General features: G+C 42.0%; 1 protein-coding gene across 3 annotated transcripts in view; it reads left to right on the forward strand.

Moving 5' to 3' along the window:
- The window catches only part of arhgap12b (Rho GTPase activating protein 12b), a 75,718-nt gene that overhangs the window by 37,129 nt on the left and 12,941 nt on the right, over positions 1-25,648 (forward strand). For all 3 annotated transcript variants that reach the window (XM_085762948.1, XM_085762947.1, XM_085762949.1), the window contains exons 3-6: positions 19,168-19,440; positions 23,069-23,209; positions 23,311-23,391; positions 25,620-25,648. The exon at positions 25,620-25,648 is cut by the window's right edge and continues 94 nt beyond it. In XM_085762948.1, the coding sequence (XP_085619074.1) occupies positions 19,168-19,440; positions 23,069-23,209; positions 23,311-23,391; positions 25,620-25,648 (524 nt within the window). The remainder of the gene's footprint in view (positions 1-19,167; positions 19,441-23,068; positions 23,210-23,310; positions 23,392-25,619) is intronic.

Below are 25,648 nucleotides of genomic sequence, written 5' to 3' on the forward strand. Positions count from 1 at the left end.
TCCCCTTCCTCCCCCTTCTCCCCCTTCTCCCCCTTCCTCACCATCATTTTACCCAGAATGCATGCCGCTAGTATAGTAGTTTCTGTTTCATTTCGTCTCGTCCTCTTATACATGATTCATGCTGGTGACATCGGCTACACAAACTCTTCATCTCAGTTTCCTGTAAAAACTCGACGACCAAACATCAGACGACCGTCGCTCTGGTAAATGAAGCGTCGTCACAGCAGGAGGAGAAGCAGCAGCATCAATGATGCATTAGTTGCATCCAGGTGTGTGTGTGTGTGTGTGTGTGTCAGTGTGTGTGTCTCATTCACTCAGTTACTTCACACTGTGCAACTCTGCAAAGTGTAGTCGGAGAAAGATGCATGTATATGTGAAGCATTGCATTGTGGGATTGATTGATTGATTGATTGATTGATTGCACACTGCATTGGAGAAAAGAGAAACAGTGTTTGTCTGTTTGAGTTCACACAGTGAAAATACAGGCAGATAAATGGACAACTGGCAAACATTTCATCTTTTATTATTTATTATTTTATCTTATTCTAGAAAAACATCATAATTCATGGGGAAACCTAAATATACAAGAGTAAGACCACCATGCATGGCGTCTTAGTTTAAAGGGATAAGAAGGATAAGGGCTTCAGTACCTGATGATGACAGCGGTGCAGCGTTTTTGTACCGTGATACATCCACGGTTTTACCAGAGAAAAAACAAACGTGTGTAAACGCAAAACATACAAGTTGAAAAATGAAACGGTCAGTGAACCATTTTTTGCACCAGTATGTGTGAAAACAGCCCAAAAGTGAACAACTTGAAGGATTTAAAAGTAATAACTACATGACTTTCTGTTTGTGTTGAGCCATATCTACCTTTTTCTCTCTCTCTTTTCATTAAGGTTCAAGCAGACCACATATTATCCTTTTTTCATATAATTTCCACAGAACCATACATTTTTCCTGTAGCATGAGCTACTCAACAATTATGAATAAACATAACAAAGCGAGCAACACAGCTTACAAACGTACATAAACACCAATCGTCCAATGTAGGAATGTCTTTATGAATCCAGAACTTAAGAATAGTTTTTCTTGCCATATACAAGAGTATTCTGATGAGTTTTGCATTGTGATTGTTCCTTGCGCTCGAAACCTTGGCGGCTGCCAGAACACACTGATATTTACACTTTTAACTGTTGTTACTTCATATTTCTGCTGCTCTTTAAATTCTGTGCAGTGTGAAAAACTGTTAAAAGTTCAGTGGAGCCTCAATACAAGAAAGTTTGATGTGAAACAGTTAACAAAAATATATAAATAAAGTAGATGTGTTAAGTATAGATAGAGAATCGTGGACATTTACTGGTATTGGTATCGACTACTGAAACACTGGTATCGTGACAACGAGCCGACGTCACAGCGATCTGTAAAAATAGTCCCTGTGTTGATCAGTGTGTTAGTGGAGCGTCGCTGTTATCTAACGTCTTTACGTCTCAGTCGGCTTTGGCTTTGGCTCCGTTGTGTTGTTGCACAGTGACGACGGGAACTGGATCTGTTTTTGTCACAGTCTCAGTGTTTGTGTGTGTGTGTAGAAAGTCTCAAGGCCCTGAGATAAAGGTAGAAGGAGACAGTCTTCTCTCCTCTCATCCATTGATAACAGCTGTTTTTATCACTGATTTATTTTCCCCTTTTTCATCTGTTTCTAAATCAAACTCAGCTTTAAATGCATCTTTAGTCAAGTTGTCGTTGTTTTTAGGATTGTGTTGTGTTGAGTTGGGAATCATTATGGGATTGTGCCGAGTCCCCGGCGCTGTGAATGTGAATGACATCCTGTTATTTTCTTTGCTCTGGATCTGTAGGAACTTCACTTGATTTGAACCGTGAGGCGCCACTGATGATAAAAACACACACACACACAGACACACACATACACACACATGCTGGAACAATAACAGCAGCGTTGTGTTGTTAAGTCACTGGTCCGACGTAGAAAACTCGTAATCTGCTTCTTCTGAAACTTAATCCACTGAAACAGGAAGTTGCTGCTGCTGTTCCTCCAGAGGGATTTTTTGGACTTTTACAGGACTGGCTCGTCGTGGTTCCTCTCTAAAACACGTGAAGAATGTGTGTGGTGCACGACATTTTAAGGGTTGTGTGTGTGTGTGTGTGTATGTGGATGTTTGTGAACTCCCCCTTGTCTCTGCACATGCACAACCACAAAGGCTCATGGGAAATCTCAGGACAACAAAGGTCTGGCCTGGCTCGGCTCGGCTCGGTGGGGGGAAACCTGGAAGTGGAAGTGGTTCACGCTCCGGTCAGGTTTTTATTAGAAATGCAAACAGACAAACACAGTTAATAACACGTTTTTCTCTCTGTTTGTGGTTGTGGATTATTTAATTTAATTTAATCCCCATTTACTGCTCACATGGTCTCAGCCCCCGTCCAACACCTGTGGGATTTGAGCTGACTCTGCTCCTTTCTTAATGTCCAGGTGTTTAAATGCGACTTTATCGCTCTGTAATTTCACTTATTTTCAATATTTAGCTCTCATCATCATTCCTCCAGATGTTATCATGATACTTAAAAGGAGCTGGGAGTTTCTGTTGGAGCCTCGGACCTCCACCTCCCCCCTCTTCTATCTCTGTTTCTACATAAACAGAGCAGATTAGCAGGAAAAGAATTGAGGGAATATTAATAACCTGCTGTAAAGAGCGGCCAGCTGCCGTCCAGGCCGGACAGAGAGAGAGTGGAGCTACTGGAGTTCAGCCTCGGACCGGAGCACAATGAGCCGTCACTAAGTGATTTTGTGCTTTTAGTTTGTGTTGGCCGCTGATGTATTCAGTTCACTAATGTACAATGAGAGGTATTGTGTTCAGTGCACTAATGTTATGCTAAAAAAGAAAATACAAGCTCTCTTGTCTTGAGCTCGGAGACAATAATGGATGTGAAGAGTCAGTTTGCAGCAGGAGAAACAGACATTATATATTACAGAACTATATGAAGTCATGTTGCTTCAGGTGCAAACATGTCTGCTTTAGATTAGCCCTTTATGTAATACGGATGAAGTTACAGCTTTAACGTCGTCCTCATTATTTGCATGTTGAGCCGTTCAGCTCAACGCGATCACATGTTTCTAGTAAAAACACACAAACTGATTGATTGATTTCCGTCTCTTCTTGCAGCCAGTAGAGTTGGTGATGTATGTAGGTCAAACGACTCCCTCTTGGGTTGTAGAAAGCTGCTGCACCTGCTGCTGCTGCTGCTGCTGCTGCTGCTGCTGTACAGGACTTTTCCTTCCTCCACCTTCACTTCACTTCACTTCACCGTCCCTGCACGACCTCCTTAATGAGTCGAGCAGATGAAAACAGGTGAAGATGATGAACATGGAGTCGGTTACAACCACAGACACACAGCGTTGATGCATAAAACAAGCTGTGAGGTCCAACATGGAGGAGGGAGCTAGAAATTTGAGAAACAATTCAATGAAACGTGAATTTTGGAAACATTTGAAATCATTTCACAAGAAGAGAAAATAAGTAGCTGTAGAAATACTTTAGACATGGTTGATACAGGATTACGGCTGGGAAAACACTATGTTTATCGTTTCATGAGGCCTTTAAATAAGAAAATAGACACTTTACATTTGTTGTTTGTAATGCAGGGAGTTTTATTTTGAAAAGGCGACCAGTTAGGTTATTATAATGAAATCTTGTGGGGCTTTTAGAGCTGTAGATAAGTATTGTTGGTGATAGTTGGTTGACTAGGGAGATATTCAACAAAACACACATTTTCTTTACTGGGTGATATTAGTTTTTTTGGTGAAAAATGGCATGCTCACCCAAAGGTAAGGTATAAATGTGACTTTATACTGCAGAAGATGAAATAGCAGGTTTTCCTGAATCATATGATGTATAATACTTGGTACTAGCTGAAAAGATAAGCTCAAAATTGGCAAAAATGTGGAACTATTTCCAGGCGTTTTTAGGTCTATGTACTGTAGGCTTTTAAGGGTTATAATGAAAATCTTGTGGGGCTTTTTACTCATGTTTAGGGCTGTAACTAAGTATTTCTGGTGATTGTGCATTGTGCATCTTAGTCCCATGAGGCCGTCCACTCACTGTGCATGTCTGTCCACGCTGTCTCTGCCTCTGTCTCTGCCCCGCCCCGCTCGGCCAACCATTCAGCAGCGGGGGAAAGGGAGCTGTTGTAATTAGCTCAAACCAATCACACTGAAGGCATTAGGGCAGGATTAGTCATTAACGGGGGGTTTAGCTGTCAGCTGTCGGCCGCAGAAGAATGCAGCTAAGTCTCTGCTGCCTGTGGCCCGGTGCACCCTGCCACCGAGACATGGAGCGAAATAAAAAAAATAATAATATAAAAACAGAAACTATGAATATCTGTGTTTTTGTGCTGCAGGGATGCCGGCGCTGTAGAGTTTGTCATCACTCACGAAGGGGGGGATGCAGAGAAACACTGATCTGAAAACAGTGTGCGCTGGCTGGCAACAAGTTGTAATGTGTAATGTGTAATGTGTAATGTGTAATGTTTAGCGGTGTCGGTGCAGAACAGAAACAGAGCCTGTGTTTGTTTTGGCCTCGCAGTGGGCAGAAAAACCCGATGGCAGCGAGAGTTTGCACACAGAGACTCTTTGTACGGCGAAGCAAAGGCCACTCCAAAGAAGAAGTAATAAGAGATAGATTTGGCAGAGCCGGTTCCATAAAAGAAATTGAATTTTCTTACGGCGTGTCATCGATATTTTTTTTCTTTCTCCCTCTCTCCAAACCTGTCTGCAGCTAAACAGAACAAATTGATGCTGTCAGGGAGCTGGCAGGTCATTTGACTTTTGCAGCCAGAATTCATTTATTGGGCTCCTTCCCGTTCCCGTCTCTCCTCTCTCTCTCTCAGGAGCAGAACGCAGAATCCATCACATCCTGTTCTTGCCTGTTTATTGGATGGTTGTGTGGGTAACAGATTGCAGCGCAGCTCTGTCACCTCCCCGTCCCCCCGTCCCCCCGTCCCCCCGTCCCCCTCGTCCCCGTCCCACAAGTCTCACTGTTCGTCTCGCACTTTGATGACAGAAACACAGAAGCTCTGCTTGACTGTGGCTGGATAGTAGCGGTGGTTTGGGAATCTTTTACTATCTCACGATTAGATTCGATTCAGATTTTTGAGGCTACGATTCGATTCAAAATCGATTTTCGATTCAAAACGATTTGATTCCTAATGATTTCTGCTTCAGTCTATCGGTGTGCAAAGGATCCTCATGATCTACTCCAGTCTGCTTTGCAAGACAGAATGACTAAAGTGTCTTTTTCACATTTATTGAGTTTTAAACATGTATCCATGCTTAGATGGAATTGTTGAAACTGTTGCATAAAACCAATATCACATATTGCTTAAGTAACAAAATTAAAAGAGCATCTTTATTAAAGCCCCAGTATGTAGGAATTCCCCCCATCTAGCAGTGCGGTTGCATATCGGAACGTATTCTTGATGTTGCATTCACGCGAAATCGGGCAGACGTCAGACAGACAACAGACGCTGCCACTGAACGTAAAAAAATGGCGATGCAACATGCAACTCGGTTCGGTGCGCCCCCCCTTGTATATTTGTAACGACTTGTAACAACTCATTCTAAGGTACGAGAAAGCTTTCATTTGTATGCGGGTGTGATTCCACTTCAGTGAAATACGTATTTATGAAAGAAATATTTGATTTTTGCTGATAAAAAGCCAAATAAGTTACAGACTGGGGTTTTAAAAAACAAATAGAGCAGTTAAACATGCTGCCTTTTTAAATTCTAAGGAAATGGAGGCCGACAGCCAGCAGATTTGTTTCATTTTTTTTATTTTTTAAAATCGACTTTGGGACATTTTATATTGATTCTGAATCGTATAAAATGAGAATTGCGATTCTTATGTGAATTTTTTGGCACACCCCTATAGCCTACTGGATAGTGAGTCCAGGTTTGGCTCTGAATGAAAAGGAACAGAGGAGGAGGAGGAGGAGGAGGAAGAGGAGGGCTGGACAGACTGCTGGGGGTCTGGTGGTCTGGGGGGGTCGGTCCTGCTGTGTGGATCTCTGACCTTTAACCCCTCGACTCCCAACACCAGAGGAGGCAAACATGGCCTCAGCATAGCAGTGTTCACATCATGTTGCTCGTGCATTTTGTCTTTCACCCACTCAGTGTTTCTCACAGCAGCCTCCTTCTTCACCAACACACAGAGCGGTTTGGTGGTGCAGTCAGTTTATTCTAATCCAATCACAGTGCTCAGATTTAATCATAGGTCAGGAGAGGGTAAAATAAATGCACAAAGATTTTTGTTTAAGGTTCAGGTGGGTTGAGGTTTGACACTGGAGACGGTGCTGTTTAAAGGAAGGAAGCTCACTAAGCTTTTGCCTTCAGCTTTATTTTTGCCTCCTCAGTCAAAGTGAAACTGTCTTGGAGATAAGTATGAGACAGACGTTATGGACTATGGAGTATAATACTAAGCTTATTAGCTGCTTCACTTTTGTTTTGCATCCTCAGTCAAAGTGAAACTGGCGTAGAGATTAGTATGAGACAGATGTCATTGGACAAAGAGGTGAAATTTTAGTTTTATTGTCAATAGATGTAGAAATATGTCTTTAAAATGAACAGTGAAGTTGTTTTCCTTTAGCAACTGAGCTAAACTAAGGAGTTTGTCAGTAGTCGGCTACCAAACTGACTGTCAGCCTCCTCTCTCCTCTCTCGCCTTGAAAACTAACAGTTGACCAGTTAAAATTTTACGTTTTCACTGACTTTTTATTGAACAAAAATGTGGAGTTCCAGAGCTTCATTTTGATAGCACCTGAGCTTTTACGAGTGCTAACGGTTTGCTTTCGTAGCCCAATGCTGTGTTTGTGACGACTCAGAACTCAGATCTTTCCAAACTCCAACTTGAAAAAGTGAAATTGAACGCCACCTCACTTCGGAGCTCCCACTCGGGGAAAGTCGGTGAAAAAAATCGACCCCGACTTCTCAGAGAATCAGTTATCTGACGTCACACAACAATCTGCACCTGTGCAGAACCACAACACATCAATTAAAATACATTTTTTAAAAGCCAAAATACATTAAAATGTTATGAAATATACAATATTTACTCACAGATACAGATTAAGCTACTGATGTTGTGGAACACAGTAAATTCACATTGTTATTTCTCTTCGATTTTAAATGATCCGTTTCATTTCATCAAGTTTGTCCCGGTCCAAGATCCGTTTGGTTATTCTGGTCGTGGTGCGTCTCGAACGCTTTGAAGTCGGAAAATCTGAGTTTTCAACAGGGAGATTCAGAGTTCAGAGTTCAGAGTTGTCTTGAATGCAGCTCAGAGCCTTTTATATTGTCATAAATAGAGATACGTCTTAAGAACTGGGCTTAAATTACGTTTTTTGTTCACTGATGGTCTGTGTGGTAGCTGTTAAATAAATTGTCCATCTTCACAAACATTTTATTGAACAAAAAGCTGGATGGAAGTGGGACAAAGCGCCAGGTGGAGGAAAGTAGGACAGCTGGGAGCAGATAAAGGGACGTTTCAGAAGCTAGATATAGTACACTGTACTGTGACTGCAGCACTGCTCGCCTGGTTAGTGACAGAACAGTCACCTTGCTCATATACTTTGCATAGAAACGTGTATCAGTTTCACTGCAACGCTTTGTGCTGTGACTAGGTCATTAGATGCTGTGTGTGTGTGTGTGTGTGTGTGTGTGTGTGTCCTGCGCTGAGAAACACACACCGTCGGCCGTGCAGAGGAGGCAGGTCCAGGTGCTGCAGGGACGCAGGTGGCGTCCGTCTGCAGCAGCTTGTTACACAAATCATATCATACACGCTGACGGCAACACAGCAGCGACACAACACCGGCTCTGATTCTCCTGTCTCATGCAAACATGCATCATCACATGCACACACGCTCAAGCTGCTGCACGCTGCTCTGAGATAGACACACACACACACATATTGTCAAACACTCCAGGAATGTGTCCATAGGCTTTAAAGAGACGAACAGGAGGACAAAAAAGGAGATGTCTGGCTGATTTTGGCTCGTCAGTGTTTGCTTTCACGCTCCAACTCCAGCTCAGCCTCCGAGAGGAGCCAAAGCCTCTGATCTATTGGGTGCCTATAAAATAACCATGGACGTGTTGTCCCAGATATGAATTGTTTGATTTCCTTGCTCTAGTTAAACTCCCTTACTGTAACACTTTGTGCTGCAGAATGTGCAGCCCCGTGCTGCAGACTGGTTCTTGGCCAACGACACACACACACACACACACACACACACACACACATATACGACCCTCCTCCCCATATGCACATGAGACCCAACATGGCTGCAGGCTTCCCCCGTCCTCAAAATCCGCCCTCTCCTTCTTGCTCATTAACATTTCAAGAGGAAAATCTGATTGGAGAGGCACAGTAAATCCCTTCTGTTACATACCAGGAACAGAAGACATGAGAAGCAGCAGAGAGACGTCGGCTGAATAAGTCTCTGAGCTTGTAAAAGCATGAGAAATGACACAAAAACAGGTCATTTTGGCACAAAAAAACCCTTAAATCATCTGTCGATTGCATTGCAGCTTGTTAATACACAAATAAACTATTTAGAGCCCTAATAAAAAAATAAAAAAAGAAGCTCTTTTCTTTTTCCTGCAGCTTTTGTGGTCTGTCTCCAAGCAGCAGAAGCAGAGCAGTCGTCCTCCACACCACGGAGGTTTATCGGGGAGCGAGGTGCATTCCCGCGCAGACACAAACTGACATTTTAGCCGAGCGCTATCAGCTCAGGACCCAAAGGTTAATTGCTCACGTCTCTGTCAGCTTGTGAGCTTCGCCGAATCCTGTGATGTGATCCGTGAAATGAAAGTAGCTGTCGTCATCCCAACGAGGGGAGAAAGGAAAAAAAAAAAAGGTGCTGACTCACTTTCATCCCAAGGTTTCTTACATTTTTTTTTTTTGGGTGGTGCCATGTTTCGTTTCGCTGACTTGTTTATGTGCGAGTTGCATCAGTAAAGAAGTGAAGTCGATATTTGAATCCCATTAACATTTTTTTCTGCCCACACACACACACACACACACACACACACACACACACACACACACACACACGCGCTGTTCAGCAGAAAATCAGGTCTTTTTAACACAGTGGCTTTCTGAACTGCAGTGAAAGGCTGGAACTGGTTGCTAAGGGAAGTGAGGAGCAGTATGTGAGTGTGTGAGTGTGTGATTGTAAGCATCTTTTTCTGTGTGTGTGTGTGTGTGTGTGTGTGTGTGTGTGTGTGTCTACTCGTGGCTTGTGAAATGCCACAAATGTGATGATGGGGGAGTGGGCGAATGTGGTCTGACTTGACGCCCAGTGAGGTGGAAATGTAGGTTAATCTGGTCATATGGACACAACCACCATCATCATCATCAGCATCGTTGTCATCGTAACTCCTGGAGCAGAGGCAGTGGAGGCGGTTGGGGGGGTTTGGGGTGGTTTGGGGGTGGGTGGGGGGGGCAGTGGGGCGTTGGCTGAGCCTGGGAGGGGGCAGAGAGACGGGAAGGGAAGGAAGGAATGACCAGAGAGGTTTTGGTGCATGATTATCAGATGCAGCAGCAGCAGGAGGAGGAGGAGGAGGAGGAGGAAGAGAGGGAAAGGGCAGGGAGTGTTTGCTGTTTGTGTGTGTGTGCACGTGCATGTGTGTATATATATGTGTGTGTGTGTGTGTGTGTGTGTGTGTGTGTGTGTGCAGACCAGAGGGTTGGAGTAGGGAAACAGAAGTGAGAGATGAAGGAGGTGGAGGAGAAAGATGAGAGCGCTGAGGACAAAAGAACAGAGGGAGCGGCGGTGGATTGATGCATTGGCTCAGAGGTAGTGTGTGTGTATATATGTGTGTGTGTGTGTGTGTGTGTGTCCTGCCTACACACACACACACACACAGACACACACCTCGTACCCCTCGACCTATCTTCAAACACTCGTCTTCCTCGGGCCGCCTGATTGGCAGCAGGGTGTCTCCATGGTCACGGCTGCAGCTCCCTTCAATCACCACGCCACCGTTTCCTTCTTCTAATTCAATTACACAATCACATTATGTAATGTAGTTATAGGGGGGGACGCACACACACACACACACACTGCACACACTGCACACTGAGGTGTGACACCATCTGCGACACACAAGACAGAAAAGACCTTTTCAACCAAACACTGAATAATCACGTTAACCTCACAGCTGTCGTCGTGGCAGCAGCCGTCCGTTCCTCCGCGTGTTTCAATCTACTTTTGTTAAACGATGTTGCAATTCTACAGATGAAACGCAGCTGGGATAAATATTTTCTCATGGATTTGCACAACTCACGCTGACATCGTAGGAAGGAATTTGAAGAGTAAAGATGCACAGACTCGTATCGGAGAAGTTGCCAAAGTCGTATAAGATGATTTATTTAAATGAACATGAAAGAGAAAGGACAAGGAAAATATGAATAGATGTATAGACGCAAACTGTAGATGCTGATTTAGGGGAATTATTGCAAACACCTGTTAGTTCAATGCAATATCCAAGAATATAACACTTAATTGTTAATTAAATGAAGGAAAGTTGGCACATAGTGACTGAATAAAGCCAAACTAGTATCTGTACTTTGGTTTGGATCAAAATGCTGCAGCAATGTGAGAAAAAGCTGAATGAGATTTAACTCTTTCTTCTTTTTTTGCTAAATAAACGACCTTGTGCTTCGCTGCTGTATCAACAAGTAGCTGAATTCAAATGAACGCGTGGGTTTGCTGCTTTATTTATTCCTTTATAAGTGCAGTGCAGTCATTCTGGTTCTGGTCTGAACAGGATCTAATCACTTAAAAAACAAAACAACAATAACCCTTGTTTAACTATTGTTCATTCATTGTGCGTTATGGAAACCAGATGACAACAGCCTCTAGGTGCAGCAGCGATGTGACTTGAACTTCTCTCATCTTGTCACTTCTCATGTGCAAAAAAATCCAGTTCAACGGCGTGAATTCCTTCAGGGAGCGAAGCGTGAGCGACTCACTGAGCACGACACATATAGTCTGTGACCTATCGTGTTGCTGAACCTCTTGAAGAGACGAAGAGGTTGTGTACGAGCAGCAGGTCACAGATCTGGGTCTTTGTGCTGCTGTTGAGCCGCTCACTGATTTGTTCTCTGGCTGTGATGTTTTCTGATGTAATGAGCTCTGTGGATCGTCTGCAAGTTGTGAAGCAGCTGCAGCAGAGAAGTGGAGTCTGCTGCACAGATACTAATGTATATATATTGTGTGTGTGCATGCTGCATGGAGATGCTGCAGAGTGGGTTGCCATGTGTGCGCCAACTGAAGCCCCTCCCCCTCACGCTACTTTCCTCATGGCCAGATACATTTGATGGAGACTCCCCTCCTTCCCCTCCTTCCCTCTCCTCTCTCCTCCATCCTCCGTCCTCCCAGCCGACCCGAGGGAGACACCTAGTGGTTGTAGGCTGCAACCGCAACTGCAGCTGCTGCACCACCACAAACCACCACCGCTGCCCTCACCCTGACCTGCACTACTTCTTTACACGAGGACGAATAATTTATGGTTTAATTTACGGCGCGCTGCGAGCAAGTGAGGCACCGGTGTTTTCTAGTGGTTGTACAAGCACAGTGGGACAAGAGGAGAGGAGGAGGAGAGGAGGAGGAGGAAACACTGAGCTCTATTCCCAATATGGTGATAAATACAAGAGCTACACGGAGCTGAGCAGAACATAATCTCATTGGGCTCCATTAGTGAGCCAATCCTCATCAGGGCCTTTTGCTTTCTGTTCCCTCTGCATCCACATCCACTCCATTAGACCCCCGAGTTGCATTAATCTCACATTTCTATGCTGCCTGACTGTGCCTACACACACACACACACACACACACATGCACACACGCACACACTCTCTCTGGGCTGCATAATGCATTATAATGCAGTTGGTGTGGCTTCGCTGCTGCACTGGCCTGCAGTCTGAAACTCATTTATCACGGCCGTGCTGCTGCTGCTGCTGCTGCTGCTGCTGCTGCTCTTCATTCAGCAGCACATCTCATCTATCTCTCCCTCCTTCACTCACTCTCTCCATCAATCCCTCATTTACACCTCTCCCTCCCCTCCCTCCCCTCCCTCTTCTCCTTTCCTCCCCCCCTCAGGCCCCCTTTTTATTTTTAATTACCTGTCAGAGACCTCCGGGAGGGGGGGCAGGTCTCCATCCGCGGCCTCCCCAGCGCTCTGCCACGTCTCATCCATCTCTAACCGGCCGATAGAGAATCAGCCTATAGAAGAAACACAGTCAGGTGCACAGTCAGGTGCAGTGCATTGTGGGTAGAGACCGAGAGTCATCCACATCTGTCACTCCAAAGAAATGCATATTATCTATCCAGGTGAAGGTTTTTTTTTAACCCTTAGCTCAGTGTTTTTCAACCTTGGGGTCGGGACCCCATGTTGGGTCGCTTGAAATTCAAATGGGGTCGCCTGAAATGTGTACGGTAATTGATAAAAAAATTACTGATAAAAATATTTTTTAACCTAATTATTACTCTTTTTAAAATTATGACTAAAAACACCACAAACAATCTTAACCCTCCTGTTGTCCTTCTGGGTCAAATTGATCCAATCTGTTTCCTTCCTCCATCCTTCCTTCTTTCCTTCCTTTCTCCCTTCCTTCTTTCCACAATCCTTTTCCCCTTCCTTCTTTCCTTCTTTCCTTCCTTCCCTTCGTCCTTACTACTTCTTCCTTCCCCTTTTGATCCAATTGACCTGATCTGTTCCCTATACCTCCATCTTTCCCTTCCTTCTTCCTTCCTCCTTCTTCCTTCCTTCTTGACTCAATTGACCCAATCTGTTCTCTCCCTCCTTCTATCTTTCCATCCTTTTTCCCTTCCTTCTTTCCTCCCATCTTTCCCTTTGTCCTTCCTTCCTTCCTTTCTTCCTTGAGGCAGCAGGACAACAGGAGGGTTAAACAACTGTATCTTCTATACTTTCACTTTCTCGACTATAAATCAAGTTCAAATGAAATGCAGCATATAAAAACACCTGAGCTGGCGCCAGAAATTTGTGCACAATCAGGTGCAGTGCATTGTGGGTAGAGAGTCATCCACATGCATACTGTATCCATCCAGGCGAAGAAGAGCCGTCAGTGCTTCGTTTAGGTCGTTTGATAATCTGAGTTTTAAAAGAAAAGTGAAACCGAGTGTGTTGAAACATTTTGATTATGTTACAACATCTGCCGCTTGATCTCGACCTTTGTGCTTCGTGTTTTTATCCTGAAGGTCGTTAAACTGTGTCGAGGAGTTTCTGTTTTTTCCTCGTCTTGTTGAGTTTTCTCATCGTCCTTTTTTAAATAAAATAAAAAATGAATAAAATAAAGCATCTCATCTCTGCTCCGACGCTGCGGTGGTTCGTTGGTTTAGTTTCAGGTGAAAGAGGAGCTGAGGGTTTTATCTGTCCTCATCACCTCCAGGCCGCTCGGAGCAAGGCCGGTTAAATTTAGCGCCCCGGCCTGTGGTGAAGCAGCCGCAACTGCCGGTTGTGTCTGTCAACACGTCTGTCGGTGCACAGTTTGATTTCTAACACACACACACACACACACACACATAGACACACACAGACACACACACATAGACACACACAGACACACACAGACACACACACTCTCTGATAGAGGAAGCTCTGACTCTTTCTGTACGATTTCCTGTTGTGTCAGATTATTTTGTGCTCTGAGCTGCCGAGGTAAAAAAGCTCCTGTTCCCCTTCTCCTCTCACATTACAGAGCAAAGAGAGAGAAGGGAGCTCTGTGTGTGTGTTTAGGTGTGTGTGTGTGTTTAAGTGTGTGTGTTGTGGAGGTGAAGCCACACTCGATGGCGTGCAGCATGCGTCGCACACTCAGCCTGTTCAGAGGTTACAGGAAGGCCGGCGAGGATGACGACGACGTGTTTGTGTGCAGCCACAGAAACAAGGTGAAACACACCGACCGACCGACCGACCGCAGAGAAACATCTGAAACAAACACCCCAGACCAGAAAATGTCGATTTCTGCTAAATTTGAGTCTTGCAACTGTTATTTTTTTGTGTGTTTGTGTGTCTTGAAACCATCATTTTCCTTCAAACTGTCCATTTATAGCCGGCCGTCTGCAGCTTTGTTCTCAGACAACAGTCGACTTGGACTCCAGTTGCATCGATAACAAACACAAGTGATCGTGCAGAGACCGTGTGTGCCAGAGAAACACTTGATGTAGAGTTCAGTTGACCAGTTTTCTTTTGTTTTTTTGTTTTTTTTTGTGTCGTCTCCTTCTGCTGCAGCCATGTGTTGGACTTGTGTCTGTGCATATGGTGCAGCCAGGTTGCGTAAGGCTTTTTTTTTTTTCTTTCTATCTTTCTAATAGAGAACAGTCCATTTCTGCAAAGCAGGGCAGAGCTCGGTGTCTCCTGATAGAGAGAGCCGCTATTTTTAGTCTGATTTCCAGGGAGCTCTCGCTTCTTTCTTCATTTCCCTTCTTCATCTTCTTCTTATTAATAATATTATTATTAAAAGATCCTTAAAGGTGCAGTTTGGTGCCGCAGCTGCAGAAACAGTGCTTGTGTGTGTGTGTGTGTGTGTGTGTGTGTGTCCTCCGTGGCTCTGGAGGTCACTTTGGACATAATGCAGTTACTTGCAGTTACTGGGAAATATTGCATTTGTATTGGCAGATAGATGTATTGTGAGTGTGATGAGTCATGGTTGCAGATGGAACGATTGGTTTTTAATTTGATTTGCATTGAAACAGGAGGAGGATGTGATTTCAGATACAGATACTGTGTGTTTTCATCAGTTTAGACCTGTACTAGTCACACACAGACTGATTTATCCAAGAATATACAACGCTGAAGTGAAAGTGCTGAGTCGAGGCAGATCGAGATACTAAAAACTAAAAACTGGAACTAATTTCAAAGGATGCTTTTTCACATTGTCTTTCAAATCTGTAGTTTTATGTTGTTAGCGATGCACGACAATGTTGTGAAACTGTTCTGTTGTCGGTTTCCTCTTGTTGGTTTCGCTCTGTGGAAAGAGCCTTTAGATAACACATTACATTATGATGATGCATTGTCACGATGGATGTGCTTCAGTTTCAATTTTACTTTTATTCCACTTGAACCTGTGAGTAGCTGCTTCAAACACTTCCTGTAACAGTATGAGTTTAATGTGTGTGTGTGTGTGTGTGTGTGCTGTGTTGTTGTCTGTGTGAATGAAAGTGGAGACAGGAAAGTGTCAGACTGGACGTCGTTAACACTTGTCCGTTCCTGCTGCAGCGGATGCAGCAGCCTGGTGGTTTGTGTCTGGACTGAGAAGAATCCAAATGGATTCGACCCCCGACCTCTCGCTCAGACCATCTGCATCGTTATCGTATTATTATCGTCGTTATTATTATTGTCAAGTTCTCCTCACTCTAGTGAAGTTTCCCCCACTTGAAAGGGGCAGCAGCTTGCTTCGGAGGATTTCAACTGGACCAGGAATCAGTTCTTTCTTTTCTTTCTTTTATTTGAAAAGTTGTCATGGCCAAAAGCAGGTGAAAAACCTTAAACTTGATCAAGAAAAAATAATAAATCAACATAACACAAGATCAAATAATTGATTTTAACCTTAATCTTAAACTACTAGAAATTAATCTGAAGAATATGTAGAAAAAAAACCCATATTTAAAGCAGCCAAAATGAAATAAAGACATGTTTATCACTCTCAATGATAATAATTTTAACCTTAGCAGCTTTAACCTCCTATAAACACGCACAATCCATACTTTTAACTTTTTAACCTTTTAAAGTCTTTTAAAATACATTACATTTTTAACTCTTTTTAAACCTACATGATTTCAAATATATGACATTTTAACATGATTTATTAATTGACATTTTAATTAACCTGAGTTTGATACCATGATTTACTACTTTTAAATACACACATTTTAACATGAATGACATGAATTAACTGCATGATCCACTAAATCTCAGCTCTCTCAGCAATTATTATTATATTATTATTATTCCCAGAAAAGCCAATTAAAGTTGCAACATTCACACACAGAGAGGCTGAGCTGTGGTTAGTGAGTGATGAGTCTGAAGCGTTCAGGAGTTCAGCCAAGTCGCCGAGCGTTGGACTGAAACTGAGGAACAGCGGGTGAAGCTAACTGAAAACAGCAGGAGGCTACTGAAACCTTTTCCTCTGCCTCCACGTGTGTGTGTCTGTGTGTGTGTGTGTGTGTGTGTGTGTCTCTGTGTGTAGGATATTAAATAATAATTTATGTGAAAAATATTCCTGTTATTCCAAGAGCGGCAGGAAGTCCCATCTGTGTCCTGAAAACAGTCCAAGCTCCACATTCCTCACCTGTAACAAACAGAGGAGGGAGTGGAGGTTGTTGGCACAGCCTCTGGTTTTTAATTCCTCTCTCTCGGTGTATTTATTTATCCGCTCGGTGCTGGATGCAGCTCCTCTGGTCTCTGGCGTCGGTTTAAAGGGATAGTTCACCCAAAATTTAAATATCACTCATTATCTACCCCCCTGCATGTTCATATAACGGTTGCAAATGGATACCAACTGTCTTCGTAACAAAAAGACACACCAAAAAACATCCAAATACCTCCATGCTGCTCGTATGTGATGTCCGTCTTGTATTGAAGCCCCGAAATGCGGAATTGTCCCGAAAATATTTAAATAAGTCTATATTTCAAGCTTGTTTTGTAGCAGAAGCTTCTTGAACCGCTACAAACAAGCTTGAAATATAGACTTATTTAATTTTTCGGGGCATTTCGGGGCTTCAATACATTACATGGAGGTATTTGGATGTTTTTTGGTGTGTCTTTTTGTTGCGAAGACAGTTGGTATCCATTTGCAACCGTCATATGGACATGCACTGCTACGCCGAGACCCCCTGTAACTCAGAGAAGCCACGGAGGACTCTGAAACTTCTCCCAGCCCTTAGTCCACATGATGAGGGTGAGTAGATAATGAGTGAAATTTCAATTTTGGGTGAACTATCCCTTTAAGAGGCTCCCTAGAAGAAAAAAAAAAGAAAAAGAAAGAGAGAAAACCCAGAAATATTTTTGAGAAGCAAAATGCTTTGAATGCTCCGAGCCGTCGCCGTGGAAACGCGGCTTTTCTGGCTTTTGTGGAAGTGAGTGACCTTCGGATGCTGCCAAGTTTTCAAAGAAGGGGAAAAAGAAGAAACAACAACAAGTTGTGTCATTAGGATCGATGTGTCGACTTCACTTCCTCATTCATATCTGTGCATTTTCTTACATAATGTTCATGTTTATGGCAACATGGTCATTGGTCGCTAAGGAGATGGTTGTTTTTTCCTCCTTGCAACATCCAATACATCCTTTAAAAATACTGAATTTACCTGCGTGTTAACGAACATTTGGTCACAATTTAGAAACTTGGTCAGAAATAGGGATGAAACACTGAAACAAAGGTCACGTCCAGACTAATGAACTTGTGAAAATAGTTCATTTTTAATCTTAAAAATGAATTTTATACAAGAAAATAGTTCATGAAAAGCTCCTCAAGTAATGTTTACATGGTCTACTGGATGAGAAACATATTTTATTATGTTATATTTTGATATAAAACTGTACTTTCAGCTCAGAAAAAACAAAAACAAGCATTTTCATTTATTTAATGTTTGGTTTAGACTATTGTTTACCATTTACTATTCATAATAACTGGATGCAGTGCGACCCGGTGTTGAATTATCTGCGAGAACAAAAATATGTGCATTGATTTTGATAGATTTTGGGATGGTTTTAGGACTTCATGTCTCTGTTGTGGCTGTTTCTGCTTCTTAAAACTTTGGATTTTAGGTTTCACACTTGTTTTTATCTCGTCATCGTCGTTTCCCTTTTTCTCTTCTTCCTGTGAAGCTTTTTGTCTGCAACTCAGATTTTTTTGAGGTGCTGTGAAAGTTAAAGCTGAACACACTGTAACACCGGTATCGCTCTGTGTTGTTGATGATAGCGGTCGACGTGGTGTTTCAGCGGACAGATAAATGGTTATGTAACTCTGCTGCTGCTGCTGCTGCTGCTGCTGCTGCTGCATCTGGTTTGAGGAGCTGATTAGAGTTGGACCGACGACGACTTGGTTATGTTTCGAGTGTCTGCAAACCACATGGGCGCCTGCCTGATTGGATCAGCAGCTGCATCCTGGTCTGCAGACACTCAGAGACACTCGTAACTCACTGCAGCACCTTGTGCACTTGGCTAGAAGGAGAAGGAGCTGCGTTCATGCACACTGACTGACCGGGCGTAGAGAGATGTGTGTGTGTGTTTCTGATTTGAACATCTCCAGGAAGTGATAGCTGCTGGTTCTCTGAGCCGAGCTGGACCAGCATTCCTCAGATACTGGAGCTTTTCCTTCTGGTTGTGGAATAATTCCTGGAAAATCATTCATTAAAGGGATAGGATAGTTCACCCAAAATTCAAATTGCACTCATTACACTATCTACTCACCCTCATGTGGACTAAGGGCTGGGAGAAGTTTCAGAGTCCTCCGTGGCTTCTCTGAGTTACAGGGGGTCTCGGCGTAGCAGTGCATGTCCATATAACGGTTGCAAATGGATACCAACTGTCTTCATAACAAAAAGACACACCAAAAAACATCCAAATACCTCCATGCTGCTCGTATGTAATGTCCGTCTTGTATTGAAGCCCCGAAATGCAAAATTGTCCCGAAAAAAATTAAATAAGTCCGGTTCAATTTGGACGAACCAGGAAGAGGAGCTTCTGCTACAAACAAGCTTGAAATATAGACTTATTTAATTTTTTTCGGAACAATTTTGCATTTCGGGGCTTCAATACAAGACGGACATTACATACGAGCAGCATGGAGGTATCTGGATGTTTTTTGGTGTGTCTTTTTGTTATGAAGACAGTTGGTATCCATTTGCAACCGTTATATGGACATGCACTGCTACGCCGAGACCCCCTGTAACTCAGAGAAGCCACGGAGGACTCTGAAACTTCTCCCAGCCCTTAGTCCACATGAGGGTGAGTAGATAATGAGTGAAATTTGTATTCTGGGTGAACTATCCCCTTTAAAGTTTCTGTAGAAACAAAATTAAAACTCCTGCACAGATCTAAACACATCTCTCTCTCTCTCTCTCTGTCTCCTCCTCCAGACGACGTCGCCTACAGGCCAGGGCCGCTCCGACTCTCCCGTCTACACCAACCTCCAGGAGCTGAAGATCTCCCAGTCCAGCCTCCCGCCCGTCCCGTCCGGCTCGCCGCTCCACATCCTGGGCGACTGGGAGACCCACAAGGACCTGAGCGGGCGGCATTTCTACTACAACCGGGCCACCGGCGAGCGGACATGGAAGCCGCCGCGCACCAGAGACACCAGCGGCAGCACCAGCAGCTTCCGCGGAGACAGTCAGGGGACGGCGGAGAACGAGGTGAGGGACGGTTCACATGCGGCTAAACAACCGAGACTGATCATGTGACTTGTTTTTGTACTGTTTATTCCGAAATGATGCAAATAATATAAGTCTTCCTGATTGCTACTGAGCAAATTCTTTGCACAACATAATAAATAAATGAACGGTAACACTTTACTTGACACCTATCTCTATAACGCATTATAACCATACTTATAATGAGTTATAATGCAGTTATAGCACTGTACTGTATAACTATAATTATAAACACTCATAAATGATCATAATGCTTTATAACAATAATCATAACACACTATAAAGCATTTTATCATGACTTACTGTATAAGGTCAGGTATTATAATACGTTATAATTGTTAGTAACTCGCATGCCCACATTTATAATGCATTATAAATATAGTTATAATGTGTTATAATTGGCTTATAAACGTGTATAACTATCATTATAAACACTCATTAATTAATTAATTAATAAGGCTTTATAACAATAAACATAACACATTATAGAGCATTTTAGAATGGCTTATAAGGTCTTAGTATTATAATAGAGTTATAATGCTCTATAATGTGTTATGCTTATTGTTATAAAGTCTTATGTGATTTATTATGAGTATTTATAATGATAGTTATACACGTTTATAAGCCAATTATAACACATTATAACTATATTTATAATGCATTATAAATGTGGGCATTGTCAGAGAGTTACTAACAATTACAACGTATTATAATACCTGACCTTATAAGTCAAGATAAGATGCTTTATAGTGTGTTATGATTATTGTTATAAAGCATTATGATCATTTATGAGTGTTTGTAACTATAGTTATACAGTGTTAAAACTGCATTATAGCTCATTATAAGTATGATTTTAATGTGTTATAAAGATAGGCGTCAAGTAAAGTGTTACCAAATGAACATTGAGGAAGCAAAATGATAAAACACAGAAAAAAGAAAGTAAATGACATTCAAAAAGGAGAAGAAGCGCATACAGTAGCTCTCACCCCTTTGTCTAAATAAAAAAATAATAGCGGGGAAAATAAGTATTGAGCGCTTCAACATTTTTCTCAGAGAATATGTTTCTAATAGAGCTATCGACATGACATTTTCACCAGATGTCGGCAACAACCCAACTAATGCACACACACAAAGAAATCCAAACATTTATGTCCATAAATTAAGTAATGTGTAATAATAAAGTGAAATGACACAGGGAATAAGTATTGAACACATGAAGGAAAGGAGGAGGAGCAGAAAGGTTTGGGAAGCCAAGAGAGCAGCTGGAGTCTGTCAGTGTTTAGAAAGTAATCCTGTCTCCTGTCAGTGCAAAGTTAAGTAACATCAGCTGCTTTAGTCCAAACTGACGCCTATAAAAAGGTTTCTCATCATCACCAAGGTGTCACACAAGAGCTTCTCCAGACCTACAGAAACTGATGTAGCAGAACAAACTGATGCATCGGTTACAGACAGGTCTGAATGCACCGTTTTATCCATTAGTGCCGTTAATCTGGAACTAAAAAGAACAACATTTTACCAAACCAAGAGCCGGGGATCACTGACAGAGAGCTGCAGAGAGACCAATCAGCAGGTACAGTTATAAAAACAGAACAATGAGTCATGCATTTAACCGTCATGGCCTCTATGCTGCTCACCATGCAAGTCTATTGACGCAAATACTCATTTTCCCCACTAAAAATATCTACACATATGCATACAAACACTACACATACATATACACATTGGCTTTTCTGCCTCTCATTCCCATGCGATATCAATCAGGGAGTAATGAATAATAACCACCAATAATCATTAATGATCATTATCCATTATAAGTAACACATTTCTGTACATTTTCTTGAACTGGTTGATATTTGGACTTTGTCTGAGGTCCTCGCTTTAGTTAGATTGTTCCATAACTTGCCACCGCTAATAGATATACAACAACCTTTCAAATATTTCAGATTTTGAATTTAATAATAACCTGCCTCCCGATTCCTAAATACATTTTGAATATTTTTTACTGCTGTTTGGTAAGATACTATGTCAGTGAGTTTCAGTCGTTCTTCTGACTGTGTGAACCACCACAGGGTTCAGAACAGAAGGTGAGATTCAGGAGTTTAGTTTGGACGTTGTGTTAAATAATTAAAATAAACAGACTGAGGGTGAAGACGAAGGTGTGGTTGGACCTCAAAAGGGTTTAAAAAAAAAAAAAAATGTTGTTGTGGTTCCTGAAGGTTCAGAAACCAGAGCACCTTTGATAGGAGGAAGTTCTGGTTTCCTGTCAGGTTGTTGTTTCCTGCCCCGCTGCGCCACACTGACCCCCTGTGGAGCTGTGGTGTATCACAGCAACATGTGAGGAAGATTAGGACAAGTTAGATAGTAGCTATATATGTGTATATATGTAGATTATAATCAGTTTATCAGACTGAATACAACTCAATCTTCAAACCAGATGGAGGCAGTTTAGTTATGTAACCACTGGTGTGTGGAGGTTGAGCAGAAGTTTTTTAAAACAGAAGTTGCAAAACATGAGAAACAGGAAGAAGAAAAAGAAAGAAGATAAAACATCAAACTTCTCCTTTAACTGCAAATATTACACTTTAATAGTAAAAACTGACCTCTGGCCCGACGTCGGCCCGAGTCGACTTCCACATCTGGAAGTCTGCTCCGGCTGTTTTTCCTTCTGGCTGGAAGATTCTCTGCGTTTGCCAGAAGTGGTCCAGATGTGGAAGTGACTTGAACTTAATGTTTGTTATATAACAGATGAAAGAACACAGAACATGTTGGGACATACCGTCTGTTTTTCATGCAGCAGGTTCTTTCTTTTTTTGTTAAACAAGACTTGGAAAAACAGGTAGAATCTCTTTTATAATCACTTTAGTTTTTTAGTTTAGTGTGTTTATTTTGGTCTTTTAAAAACAAGTACAATAGACAAATATTATATAAGTATAGAAACAAAAAAAACAACACAACAAAGCAATACAATGCACTTTAACCAATTTAAATTAACATTTTCTGTTCACTCATTTAAAAAATTTCGACAGAACAAAACCTGCATATTCTACATACAGCAGTTTATGAGCACATTGGTATTTATAATTCACTTTTATATTCATTAATAATATTATCTTTAAATACGTTTTTGAATCTGTTAAGTGTGTTACACAGTTTGATTTCTAATTCTAGATTATTCCATTTAATTAATATACATCTTTGTTTTACATTTGTCCGTACCTTTGCTTTTGTATACACACATAAGTCCCTCTTACAGTAGTTCATATCTACGGGTTCGAGTCTGAAACATCCTCTGGACACCGTCTACATAACATCAGTGACCTGAAAACACCTAAAACATAACACATTGTTTTAATTTTATTTATTTAATCAGCACAATAAACATCTGTTTCCAGTCTTTATACCAAGTTAAACTAACAGGCTGATTCATAAGAAATTCTTATGAACTTCTTATTTTTAAAACGATTCTTGAGAAATACACAGGAAAATAAAACATTATAAAAGGAGATCATAAAGTACATGTTTTTTCTGAGGCTTTAATGTCTCATGTGTTTTTTATTTATAGTATTTTAGTCGTATAAACCTCCCGGATCTCCATGTTTGTGCTCCACAGCTCCTGTCGTCGGAGGAGAACTGCCACAGCACCCACTCCAGCCAGTCGGACAGCCAGTACGGGTCGCCCCCTAGAGGCTGGTCCGAGGAGCTGGACGAGCACGGACACACACTCTACGTGTCTGAATACACACAGGAGAAGGTGCGGCTGCGTTTCCGATGCTATCGCTGCTCATTGTTGTTGTTGTTTCCACCTGTGTTTTTTTTACTGACGTGTGCTTATATGTTTATGTGTGTTTCCAGTGGATAAAACATGTGGACGAACAGGGCCGACCGTATTACTACAGCGCCGACGGATCGAGGTCGGAGTGGGAGCTGCCCAAGGTGAGAACGTACACAGGAGTAAAGTCGTCTCCTCCTGCTGCTGCTTTATATAACATCCTCAAATCAGCTTCCTGCTCAACTCAACTCAGTGTTAAGTGATAGTTTAGGTTGAAAATATAAGAATATAAACTCAAAATGTTGGAGACTAAGTGGCAAAATGGAGACAAATCACTTTAAAATTATATTCTGGAGCTGCATCAAACTAAACCTGTACTAGAGTGGCATCACAAAACATCAAATACAGATAATTTGTACTCGTGCTTGATCCTGAGGACGGATATAAAGCTGCTGCAGGTTGTTTTGGCTGCAAGTTAAAATAATCTACTCCTAGAAAGTACAGTAAGAGCGACTGGCGTGAAATAATTCAGAAAATATTAAAGATGCAAAAGGCAACATATTCTCGAAAAATTCTGTCAAACTTGGAATAAACAGAATCAAATTTATAACCTCAATCTGAGCGAGGGAGCAAAGTTTCACATCTTATTCCTCTTCCTGATAGAAATAATACACATTTTTAGCTGTTTTTACTTTGAATCAGGGCTGAATGATGTGCAAAAATATCATATTTTGATTTATTGTTATTTTATTTTTACTTTATAATACAAAATTGAAGATGTGAGTCGACGTTTGATGGATTTTTTTCACCAAACAAACTGAAAGTGTTGCAAATGCGACATAGCAACACAACAGTTACGGTGCTGACAATGCACAAAAAAAATGTTGTGACACATTTTACCGTGGCCAAATTGATTGAGGTTTCCCTCATCAAACTCATCAAATACACAATCCAACAACTCCACAACGCTCTGGTGGACAAGTTGTGACCTGCACATTCACCACGCTATGAGATAATAACACAACGTTACCACACAGAGTTGTTTTAGAGGTAAATTCATGCAAAACCGCTGATGCGTGTTGTCTTCAGGGACAGTTTTTCATCATCAGTCTCTGTATTTCCCTCTAAAACAACTCTGTGTGGTAACGTTGTGTTATTATCTCATAGCGTGGTGAATGTGCAGGTCACAACTTGTCCACCAGAGCGTTGTGGAGTTGTTGGATTGTGTATTTGATGAGTTTGATGAGGGAAACCAAGAAATCCCATAATGAGCCTCCGTAGTGTAGCTCTGAGCAGCTCACGGCTCTGCTCCACCGTTCTAAAAAACAGCTTGCACCGACAATTAAAGGTAATGAACCTACTGCTAAGACTATAGGGATTATGGCAATGGGCCAATTTGCCAAAATGTTGAACTATCCCTTCAAAAATGAGTTAGAAGTGAAGAAAATATATTGCGTCACCTGTCGCCCTTACCCAGTAACACACTTCCTGGCTGACTCCTCCTCCTCCTCCTCCTCCTCCTGCTCCTGCTCCTGCTGTTGATCTAAGTGGATGAGGAGTTCACAGAGGAACCAGCTGGTTGTTAGACAGCGACTATTACAGGATCTTCACGCCTTTTTAATCTGAGGCTTCGCAGCCGGTCGCTCCATTCACCGTCTAGTCGCACATGGAAATGGCTCGCTGCTCGCTGTTCACTGTTGACTTGACTTGACTTGACTTGTTGAAGACGATGATGATGATGATGCTGCTGAGGTTGTAGTGGACGTCTCTCTGTCTGTCAATGGTGCTGTGGAGACTAAAAGGAGAGGTACAGTAGGAGAAAGGAGGAGGAGGAAGATGCACTGCAAAAACTCAAAATCTTACCAAGAATATTTGTCTTATTTCTAGTCAAAATGTAATTTCTAGTCAAAACAAATCTAATTCTACTTAAAATAAGACTCAAAACATTAAAAAGTGCCTTGTTTTTAGACGCTTTTTACTCCTTTCAAGCATATTTTCACTTGAAATAATCTGATAGTGGGGCAAGTTTTTCTTTCTTATTACAAGCACAAAGAACTTGCTTTCACTGTCAGATTTTTCTACTTATTTCAAGTGAAAAATTTGTTTGAAACAAGTGAAAATGACCTAAAAACAAGTTAATTTGTAGGTGATGAGTCTTATTTTAAGTGGAAAGAGATTAGTTTTGACTAGAAATGAGACATTTTGACAAGAAGTAAGACAAATATTCTTGGAAAGATTTTGAGTTTTTGCAGTGTGGATCCAGATACCTGATAATGTCTAACGTGTGTGTGTGTCTGTGTGTGTGTTTGTGTGTGTGTGTGTGTGTGTGTGTCTGTGTGTCTTTGTGTGTTTGTGTGTGTGTGTCTGTGTGTGTGTGTGTGTGTGTGTGCAGTACAACGTCTCCCCTCAGTCCGGCGAGGT

This window comes from Trachurus japonicus, chromosome 20 (assembly GCF_045865225.1).
Source record: "Trachurus japonicus isolate A0001 chromosome 20, Traja_1.0".
In the NCBI taxonomy this organism is placed as follows: Eukaryota; Metazoa; Chordata; class Actinopteri; order Carangiformes; family Carangidae; genus Trachurus; species Trachurus japonicus.